At 41.3% G+C, this 11,794-nt stretch overlaps 1 protein-coding gene across 2 annotated transcripts in view; it reads right to left on the reverse strand.

The window, feature by feature from the left end:
- LOC110502589 (heterogeneous nuclear ribonucleoprotein L-like) overlaps positions 1-4,377 on the reverse strand; it is a 54,430-nt gene extending 50,053 nt beyond the window's left edge. For both annotated transcript variants that reach the window (XR_016491003.1, XM_090217069.1), the window contains exon 1: positions 3,799-4,377. Coding sequence is in view for 1 of the 2 variants with exons in the window: in XM_090217069.1 (XP_090073195.1) it covers positions 3,799-4,002 (204 nt within the window). In the remaining variant the exon portion in view is untranslated. The remainder of the gene's footprint in view (positions 1-3,798) is intronic.
- Positions 4,378-11,794: the final 7,417 nt, after the last annotated feature.

Below are 11,794 nucleotides of genomic sequence, written 5' to 3' on the forward strand. Positions count from 1 at the left end.
CATGACAATGATCCCAAACGCCCGGGCAACGAAGGAGTGGCTTCGTAAGAAGCATTTCAAGCCTTTCAAACCTTGTGAAGACTTACAGAAAACGTTTGACCTCTGTCATTGCCAACAAAGGGTATATAACAAAGTATTGAGATAAGCTTTTGTTATTGACCAAATACTTATTTTCCACCATAATTTGCAAATAAATTCATTAAAAATCCTACAATGTGATTTTCTGGATTTTTTTTCTCATTTTGTCTGTCATAGTTGAAGTGTACCTATGATGAAAATTACAGGCCTCTCATCTTTTTAAGTGGGAGAACTTGCACAACTGGTGGCTGACTAAATACTTTTTTGCCCCACTGTATATATGGAAAAATGCACGTTTTAAAATGTCGACAAATCTATTGGTTGAAAGTACAGGCAACCCTAGCTGGGAGAGAGTACAGATAAGGGGCATGCAGCCGGTTGTGACATCAGGCAGCTGAATCTGTCTTGCCGGTGGCGGATTCGCAGCTTTTTCTTGGTGATAAGGGGAAAAGCCGACCAACAGACTAAAGATCTGCACCGCCTGAGCTAGCAAAGACCAAAACACTGCATAGCTAATCTAGATAATGCGTTCAATGCCTCCTCATGCCGGGACCGTTCTTATGATAATCTGCTGAGAAGATGTAGCGGAGATAGGCCTATGCACAAAGAGCAGGGAGCTGGTTTCTCTTCCTGCATCTCAAAGCAAGGCACATACTGGGCTGCATTATGCACCCCGCAGAGGTTGAGATGACCTAAATCAGATCTAAAACATGAGTGAAAATCAGGATGCTCATTTTCACTGGACAATTCAGAAGATTATGGTTAACAATCCAAATACTCAGCTCCCCTTTACGCACTATTATACGTTTATAGACTATTTACTCTTAATAATAGTCAACTATTCATGTCCTGGTAAAGTCAGAGTTGCAGAGCATGAGCAGGCCTTCACATAATTTAATTCCAGACGTTAGACATCAGAAGTGGAGATGTTGACATTCGCATAACCTATCCAACCGAGCGACCCATGGATCACCATCAATAATGCACTGTCTAATGGTGACAGGTGTACAAGACTAGACTATACTCTGACAGTGTAGCACAGTCTACAGACTTAGCCTATGTAAGCCGTGCAAATCACCTTCACTGAAAAGATGTCATGTCACTATGCACTTTTACAAAAAGCAGCAGGTAGAGGACATTTCCAAACACACTGGGGATAATGAATAGCTCATGATCATGATATTAGGCTAAGGATATGACGGATATTACCTAACTTCACGAATGTCAGTCAATATTCATGTCACGGTTACAATAGTAGGCATACTACTACTGTAGTCTATATAGGGTTCAGTATGTTTGTTGCAACATGATCTCAGAGCATTTCATATTATTCTGTATGTAAAACCAAGACACTCCATTTAGTGTGATATGTTAAGTTTCATATGGTGTGTACAATTGAAGTCGGATGTTTACATACACTTAGGTTGGAGTCATTAAAACTAATTTTTCAACCACTCCACAAATGTCCTGTTAATAAACTATAGTTTTCGCAAGTTGGTTAGGATATCTAATTTGTACATGATCATTTTTCCAGCAATTGTTTACAGACAAATTATTTCACTTATAATTCACTGTATCACAATTCCAGTGGGTCAGAAGTTTACATACACTAAGATGACTGTGCCTTTAAACAGCTTGGAAAATTCCAGACAATGACGTCATGGCTTTAGAAGCTTCTGATAGGCTAATTTACATAATTTGAGTCAATTGGAGGTGTACCTGTGGATGTATTTCAAGGCCTACCTTCAAACTCAGTGTCTCTTTGCTTGACATCATGAGAAAATCTAAAGAAATAAGCCAAGACCTCAGAAAACAAATTGTAGACCTCCACAAGTCTGGTTCATCCTTGGGAGCATTTTCCAAATGCCTGAAGGTACCACATTCATCTGTACAAACAATAGTACACAAGTATAAACACCATGGGACCACGCAGCCATCATACCGCTCAGGAAGGAGTCGCGTTCTGTCTCCTAGAGATTAATGTACTTTGGTGCGAAAAGTGCAAATCAATCCCAGAACAACAGCAAAGGACCTTGTGAAGATGCTGGAGGAAACAGGTGCAAACGTATCTGTATCCACAGTAAAACAAGTCCTATATCGACATAACCTGAAAGGCCGTTCAGCAAGGAAGAAGCCACTGCTCCACAACTGCCATAAAATATCCAGACTACGGTTTGCAACTGCACATGGGGACAAAGATCGTACATTTTGGAGAAATGTCCTCTGGTCTGATGAAACAAAAATAGAACTGTTTGGCCATAATGACCATCGTTATGTTTGAAGTAAAAAGGGGGAGGCTTGCAAGCCGAAGAATACCATCTCAACTGTGAAACACAGGGGTGGCAGCATCACTTTGTGGGGGTGCTTTGCTGCAGGAGAAACTGGGGCACTTCACAAAATAGATGACATCATGAGGCAGTAGAATGATGTGGATATATTGAAGCAACATCTCAAAACATCAGTCAGGAAGTTAAAGCTTGGTCTCAAATGGGTCTTCCAAATGGACAATGACCCCAAGCATTCTTCCAAAGTTGGGGAAGAATGGCTTAAGGACAACAAAGTCAATGTATTGGAGTGGCCATCACAAAGCCCTGACCTCAATCCTATAGAAAATGTGTGGACAGAACTGAAAAAGTGTGTGAGAGCAAGGAGGCCTACAAACCTGACTCAGTTACACCAGCTCTGTCAGGAGGAATGGGCCAAATTTCACCCAACTTATTGTGGGAAGCTTGTGGAAGGCTACCCGAAACGTTTGACCTAAGTTAAACGATTTAAAGGCAATGCTACCAAATACTAATTGAGTGTATGTACATTTCTGACCCACTGGGTGTGTGATGAAAGAAATAAAAGCTGAAATAAATCATTCTCTCTACTATTATTCTGACATTTCATATTCTTAAAATAAAGTGGTGATCCTAACTGACCTAAAGCAGGGCATTTTTACTAGGATTAAATGTTAGGAATTGTGTAAAACTGAGTTTAAATGTATTTGGCTAAGGTGTATGTAAACTTCCGACTTCAACTGTTTTCATTTGTGGCTGTCCATCGCCCATTTCTTTTGATATGTTACGAATTACAATTCCTATTACATTATTATAAATAAGTAAGTAGTTGAAAAGTTGCTAATTAGCCTTTGCTAGATTGCTAGATGTTTGTGTTATATGCCCACCCATCCACCCTGACCGAATCTGTTTTATGTAACCATACCAAATGTCATTTCACTGTCCCAGATTTACATGTACTATGTTACCTCTAGTCTATGAGACCAGGCTGGTTGAAACTCTGCAAAACACTTTTCTTTTTTTATGCAGTTTGATGTTATGCAGAAATTGTCCAATAAATCAGTTATAATCCATGTCATGTGGATCATATTGCAATCCCGTTTTACTTCAACAAGTGTGCATCTTTTCTTAACAAGATTTACACCTTGTCAGAGTAGAAAATAACTGTAGTCTGCCAACGCATTGTATGATTTTTAGCTGGACAGTACCCTTCAATCTTACATGGAAGTGCTTCAGACTGTCAACTGATATATTGACTGCAAAGGACTGACAGATTATCAATCGCAGAGGAACCGAATGAATTAATAAACTATATATAGGCTAGGCTACTATTCCAATAGCAACATTGTGATCATTGCCAGTTATTTCCAGTAATATTGCGAAACATTGTAAAAGATCAGATTCAGATGTTATATTATAATAAGGTCGCTTCCCTTACCCGTCTTTCAGGTCCGTATTTCGTTGCGGTCCACCGGGGCCTTTTATCGGCTCCTACATTCTCCACATCTCCGAGCAGCCCTGCAGACTCCGAGTCCGAATCCTCTCCCTCCTCCAGCTCCTCGCCCTCCTCCACCTCAGTGGTCTTCAGTCGCTTCGGCGCCCTCCCATACTCCCCTTCCTCGTATTCTTCAATAAGCGACATGCCTCTTCAAATGGAGAGATTGAATCCTTCTTGGACACAAGGCGTGAAGACGGACTAGTCGTTCGTCGAAAAGTCCCTCTCGTTCTTTTTTCTAATTGTCTCTGGCGTTGTGTGCATCAAGAAAACCTGTATGTCATTCTGTAACGCGCCCTCCTTCGCGATTCTGTACCAGAGTGGCCCCGAGAAGGTGTGTGTGGAGAACCCACCCAGAACGTCCCTCATTGGACAGTCTGTGCTTGCTAATTAGGAATACAGATACCTATTGGCCAGTCTTAGTCGTTCAACAGAGAAAGCAAGCGCTCTCCAGTCTCCACATTCTGCAGCAAAGTACGCAGAGATTATTGCCACTACTCGAGCTGTCATATCAGTGCTTCTGCTGCAACAGAAAAAAATGTTTAAATTCGTAAAGTGTAACATTCTTACCGCAAGGTATCAGTGTTTAGCCAACAATAACCACTGAAATATATATATATCAGTTCTAGTTTTCCATTTACACTTTTCTGAATAGCTGAAGTGTATTCAAACTTGAGTAAAAGAAAGGGTTGAGTGGCAAACGTGTGACCGCTTGCACGATTTTCATTTACGCAAATATTCGTAATCAAAATGGGTATTTGCACTCCAACATTTCCATGCAAATAGGCGGTATGGTCACTACAGCTTCTCAGTCATTACTGCTACTCATGCACTGCACTATTAAACCAACTGTTAAAATATTGTTGTAAATAAACAATAGGCTATTCAGCTAGGTGTCAATAGATGTCCTCAAATCACGAACAGCTGAGGTTCAATGACCACCACAAACAGATTGCTGATGTGAAATCTCTCTGAAACTCTCAATGCACCCATAATGATAACGATTTTTACCTTATTTGATTCAATGATTCAATAGGCTACAGCCTCTATTATGAGTCAAACTCTTTTGGCAGCATGCATTTGACCCTCAAGCTCAGAGCACTGCTGTGACATGCCTCTCTCACACTGTTTTAAAAAAAAAGGTTGGAGTAAGAAATGATAATGGAGCCTCCTCTCACTGTCTCTGGGGTTTGTACATTTGTGCTGTTTATCCTAGGGTCTCCGTGGGTTTCCTTCACTTCTTGTCTCACTCACTGCCGTCTGACACTCACTGTTATAAACCACACCTCATTCACACCATCGTCCTTGATATTAGATGCTGTGTAGGTTACCAGAGGGAATATCCGTTAGAGTGTGTTGCATTAGTCAAACTGATCATGATGAACACCCTGAACATACTCAGATTGTCATGTTGTTTGAAACCCTTTGACTCCCACTGGGGTACTGGATAGGGGGTCTGAGGGTAGTGTACCCAAACTGTTGGTTAGCTGTTGCAGGTATATTCAGGAAGGAATCAGACTTGTTACACACCCACACACACACGTTCCACACCCTTCTTTACCCACACACTCTGTTATGTTAAGACAGAAGAAAAAAAACGGATTTCATAGATCTGATAAGCCATTCAATGGGCATTGGGCAGGAATGTCTTGTTGGAGGCTGAGATTGTGTAAGGACAATACCCATATATAGTAACAGGTGGGTGGAGTGAGTGATACACGAGCATGGATTAAAGCTATACTCAGTCAACCCCCCCACCGGTGTAAGCCTTTCACACTTGACTGCCATTGTTTAGAGCTGAGATATCAAAACGTGTGTGAGACATGCTAGTCACACTTGTTGAGATCTACGTGGGAAGAAGTAAGACACATCAAGAAAAAGCATCTGAGCATGTAGGTTTGATAACGTTATTCTAACGTTATTAACAGTATCGTTATTCAAGGATCTTGAAATATCTTCAGATATGCACGTCTCAGGTTGAGATGAAGGCAGATAATCTATGCAAAAGTTCAAGTTAATATTAGGATTTCGGCCCTAATGTTTAAGTCATCCAACTGAGGAACTGCAACTGGATGAAAAAACATCTAGCACACACACTGAAGAGGAAGTGAAGAAATAGATGTCTTCACCATGTGTATCTGTGGTATCTGTATCTGTGGTATCTGTTTCTGTGTGTGTGTATTGTAGCACATTGTGATAAAACAAAGTTCACAACTCAAACTAAATTCTTCCGCTGCTCTATGTTCTCTACATTCTTCAGTCTGAAACTGCCATCATTGAAGTCGTTTGTGGTGACGTCAGAATTAGGGGTGTTGTACAACACAGTCATCAGCGATTGGATCATCTCTAACCAATCAGAGTATCAAAGACAATGACAAATTTTCACAATGCCACTTTAACCATTTGTCTTCTGGCTCTGGCCCAAACCATTGGTTTCTGGGGCCAATCAGAATGGTTAGAATGTGTTTGCGTTCTAAAAATCATTGAGTAGGTACTCAGACCGAGACTCATTGAGGAGAAAAAACTAACGACTGTGGCCATGGCTTAGCGTTTGGCCAGAACAAAGAGTTTGGGTAGCCAGGCAAGACTTCAAGGTCCTAAGGTCACACAGTACTCTGACGCATGCAGCTCGATACCTGACAAGTATCTCAAGAGGGAAGAGAAACAGGTGGACCATAAACAAAAAAGAACATGCGGGAAAGAGAGAGTGGGTGTAAACAGGCATAAGAGCTTTAAATATCACACTGTAATATTGCTTGGGTTTTTCTGACAATTGACCTATGTGTGTAAAAATCAAAACCTCAAATTTGTGGAGCGCATTGTGCCGTTGAGGAACAATGACACAAGGATTAAAGCTTTGATCTTGAAGATCTTGAATATCCTTTCAACGGCTCCTACATCAATGAGAGGAAATTAATTGTACAGACCTTTCGTACAACATTTATATGTAGTTCCTCTAGCCTCCACGCTACCGCCCCTACAATTTAGGCCTATATAACAGAACAGTGCTATACAATACATTTCAATGCAACACCTGCTTCCCTTTGTGCTAAGGTGTAACTCCACACTGACCCTGATTCTCAGGTCATGATGAGAGTTGGCATCAGAGCCAGGACTGAGAGACTGCGAGACTGAGAGACGTGGTCCTGGCATCAGAAAGACTGAGAAACTCTATCACTAGGCCATCAGTGTCACGTTCTGACCTTAGTTATTTTATTATGTCTTTGTTTTAGTATGGTCAAGGCGTGAGTTGGGTGGGTTGTCTATGTTCTGTTTTCTATGTTGTGTTTGCGTTTGGCCTGGTATGGTTCTCAATCAGAGGCAGGTGTCGTTAGTTGTCTCTGATTGAGATTCATACTTAGGTAGCCTTTTTCCACCTGTATTTCATGGGTGTTTATTTTCTGTCTTTGTGTATGTCACCAGACAGGACTGTTTCGTTTCGTATCATTCTCGTTGTTATTTTTGTTTTAGTGTTCTGAGTTGAATAAATATCGCCATGAACACGTACCAGGCTGCGCTTTGGTCCAATGCTTGCGACTCCTCGTCAGAAGAAGAGGACGAGCGTTACAATCAGACTGTTGAACAGCCATCACTAGCCAGCTACCTGCCTGGTACTCAGCCCTGCACCTTGAGACTAATGCCTCATGTATATAAAGTAATTGAACACTGGTCACCTCATATTCTGTTTATACACTGTTTACTCACTGTGTACTGTATGTATATACTGTATTCTCGACATAGGTCATCCTATTATATACACTAGTGTACGTACCATTTTATTTTCCAAATGACATTCGGTCTATACACACTACATTTATATTATCGCTCTAATATATTCCATTGGAATGTTATTTCTTGTTTCAATTTTTTTGATTATTGTGTATTTGCGAGACATTCTACTGCACTTTTGAAGCTACAGTAGTAACATAAGCATTTCACTGCACCTGCAATAACACCTTCAAATTTATGTACGTGATCAATAAACTTTGATTTGATTAAAGCGGTTTTGTTTGAAGAGATAAAGGAAACAAGCCAGTTGGTTGGCTCCTCTGTGTACAGGGCCATAGGATGCATTTGATGAGGTGATATCTCTCGCTTTAACAGGGTCTACTGGGGAGTGTCTCAGGGGTTTCAACATGACCCAGTTTATCACACTGAAGCCTCTGAAGCTTAACAAGCACCGCTTCCCGGTCATCCTGGGACAGCTAGGCTCTCTCTGTGAAGAAGATAGGGTGGACATTGAATAAACATAAGGCATAGATTGGCAATTTAAACTAGTGTGTTTAGCCTACCGGTATTACTGAGGTGGGCAAAGAATCGAAAGTATACAAGGACAGCATATAAAACTAAAAAGGTGAGGAGATATTGGGTTTCATAATGTTACTGTACATGTGAACTGGACACACCCAAGCTTGAAGCATAGAGAGTCTGAATCCTTCTCTTTAGAGCTATTGATTTTGCAGAGGAGGACATTGGTAATGTGTGTTTCAGCAGAGCAAAACACCTTGGACATGTTCAGAATCAGGAGGCCCAATGCCCAATTTCAAACCTTGGTTAGATAGACAAACAGAGACCTGCCACATTTACTAGTATAGTACTGAGGGAAGCACAGGTGCCTGGTGGGAACTTAATTAGGGAGGAAGGGATCATAGTAATGGCTGGAACGAAATGATTGGAATGGTCTCAAACACATGGTTACTCTTCACTTAATTCCAGCTATTATTTAGAGCTGTCTTCCCCTCACCAGCCTCCTGTGGAGGGAAGGCTTCCTCCTGACTGTAGTTATGATTCTCAGTCAATAATATACCACTCTCTATAAGCCTATGGAGTGGAAAGTTGTTCGACTAAGCTGGAGGACCTTCTCAGCTCTAGGATACATTCAAGTCTAGCATCTTAGTGGGAACTTTAGAGAACTAGATAACAGACTAAAGTATGCAACATATAGCAGGAGCCTTACAAATATGTGAACTCTAAATCGTGTGCTGTGGTAACACTTTAGGAAGTTTTGAAAATGGGTCCCAGTATAGTGCCTGAGGCTTCGTTGGAGATTGGTTTGGTAGAAGGCCTGTGGTCTACCAGAGGAGGTGGATGGTGCTGTGATCGTTATCTCTCCCCAGCTGGGGGAAAAACAGCTTCTTCTGACACTTTTAGGAGATTCTCATCTCTGCCGCTATAACTTGGGGCAGGAGAGTTGTGTCAGGACTTCAGATCTTCTATCCCATCTGTGAAAGGCCCAAAGAATCATCACTGATTGCATTATGGCCGCTGCATTTCTAAATGTTTATCTTGTTAACAGCACCGACTTACATATACAGTATATCCCTGACAAATGAGGATTAAGTCAAAAGAGAGCAGTTACTGTTTCAGTAAATGTGACATCATTTATGGTCCCCAAACAGTTACTCATACTGACCGCACAGTCAAACATTATATGAGTTAACTGTTAGTGCAGGAGAAGTCTTAATTTTCTTTTAAAAATGCATATGTAACTGAAGGCCACCGTGTCCTACTTGTTTGTCTCGGGCAGGAAAACCGTGCCAATATATCCTCCAAACACCGGCTTCGAGGGCATTATCACTTGGATACAACGGGTTACCAACATATTCAAATAATGATTGACATATTTGCCTTAACATTGTTATTTTAAAATTAATTTAATCATACTATTTCATCCTTCCACAAGATATAGTCCCGAAACAAATCTAGGGTTGCTACCCAAGCCGGCTGGTCGTTCGTTCTATTGGTTCGGTTGCCAGAGGCGCGACCCAGTCGTTCAGTCTTTTTGTTCTGTATCTATGGATGCGACCCAGTCGTTCAGTCGTTTTGTTTTGTATCTATGGATGCGACCCAGTCGTTCGCTCTAAATGTTGCATTGCCATACTGGCTGGCAACGTTCTTATTATTGCTAGCTAGCTAGCCAACTACGGCTAACTTACAGTCACGTCAAACAGTACAGACAGAATAACAACAGTAGCTACATTTGTTTAAGCTGTTTTCTAGTGATATTTATTTGGATACATCAATAACAATGAGCTAATGGGGCACGATTTCGCCTGGCATAAAAAGTGCTCTCTCGTTAGGACACTGTTGTTCAGAGGAGCTAGCCAACAACACAGCTAACAAAACAACTTCAAACTGAAGCTGGGAAGACTGCAAACTAGCTGCACTTCGTTTTGTTTGACCTTTTTTCAATTTACATTTATTTGTATATATCCATACAAATGATGCCAGCTGATTCATGATTTTTACTGCCTGAGAAACGCTGCCTGCCTCACTCTCTCATCCCGACTCCCGAACCCTACACGTTCATTACTATGGGACAGTCATAGATTGAATTGGAATATTGAAACAATGTTGCAAATGTCGGAGAGACAGACAGCAAGGTTAATACAAATGAAAAGGTGAGGAAATATTGGGTTTCATAATGTTACTGTACATGTGAACTGGACACACCCAAGCTTGAAGCATAGAGAGTCTAAATCTTTCTGTTTAGAGCTATTGATTTAGCAGAGGAGGACATTGGTAATGTGTGTTTCAGCAGAGCAAAACACCTTGGACATGTTTAGAATCAGGAGGCCCAATGCCCAATTTAAAACATTGGTTAGATAGACAGAGACCTGCCACATTTACTAGTATAGTACTGAGGGAAGCACAGGTGCCTGTTGGGAACTTAATTAGGGAGGAAGGGATCATAGTAATGGCTGGAATGAAATGATTGGAATGGTCTCAAACACATGGTTACTCTTCACTTCATTCCAGCTATTATTTAGAGCTGTCTTCCCCTCACCAGCCTCCTGTGGAGGGAAGGCTTCCTCCTGACTGTAGTTATGATTCTCAGTCAATAATATACCACTCTCTATAAGCCTATGGAGTGGAAAGTTGTTCGACTAAGCTGGAGGACCTTCTCAGCTCTAGGATACATTCAAGTCTAGCATCTTAGTGGGAACTTTAGAGAACTAGATAACAGACTAAAGTATGCAACATATAGCAGGAGCCTTACAAATATGTGAACTCTAAATCGTGTGCTGTGGTAACACTTTAGGAAGTTTTGAAAATGGATCCCAGTATGGTGCCTGAGGCTCCGTTGGAGATTGGTTTGGTAGAAGGCCTGTGGTCTACCAGAGGAGGTGGATGGTGCTGTGATCGTTATCTCTCCCCAGCTGGGGGAAAAACAGCTTCTTCTGACACTTTTAGGAGATTCTCATCTCTGCCGCTATAACTTGGGGCAGGAGAGTTGTGTCAGGACTTCAGATCTTCTATCCCATCTGTGAAAGGCCCAAAGAATCATCACTGATTGCATTATGGCCGCTGCATTTCTAAATGTTTATCTTGTTAACAGCACCGACTTACATATACAGTATATCCCTGACAAATGAGGATTAAGTCAAAAGAGAGCAGTTACTGTTTCAGTAAGTGTGACATCATTTATGGTCCCCAAACAGTTACTCATACTGACCGCACAGTCAAACATTATATGAGTTAACTGTTAGTGCAGGAGAAGTCTTAATCTTCTTTTAGAAATGCATATGTAACTGAAGGCCACCGTGTCCTACTTGTTTGTCTCGGGCAGGAAAACCGTGCTAATATATCCTCCAAACACCGGCTTCGAGGGCATTATCACTTGGATACAACGGGTTACAAACATATTCAAATAATGATTGACATATTTGCCTTAAAATTTTAATTTTAAAATGAATTTAATCATACTATTTCATCCTTCCACAAGATATAGTCCTGAAACAAATCTAGGGTTGCTACCCAAGCCGGCTGGTCGTTCGTTCTATTGGTTCGGTTGCCAGAGGCGCGACCCAGTCATTCAGTCGTTTTGTTCTGTATCTATGGATGCGACCCAGTCATTCAGTCGTTTTGTTCTGTATCTATGGATGCGACCCAGTCATGCGTTCTAAATGTTGCATTGCCATACTGGCTGGCAACGTTC

Source organism: Oncorhynchus mykiss, chromosome 23, assembly GCF_057628025.1.
Source record: "Oncorhynchus mykiss isolate SJ-2025 chromosome 23, ASM5762802v1, whole genome shotgun sequence".
Classification (NCBI taxonomy): Eukaryota; Metazoa; Chordata; class Actinopteri; order Salmoniformes; family Salmonidae; genus Oncorhynchus; species Oncorhynchus mykiss.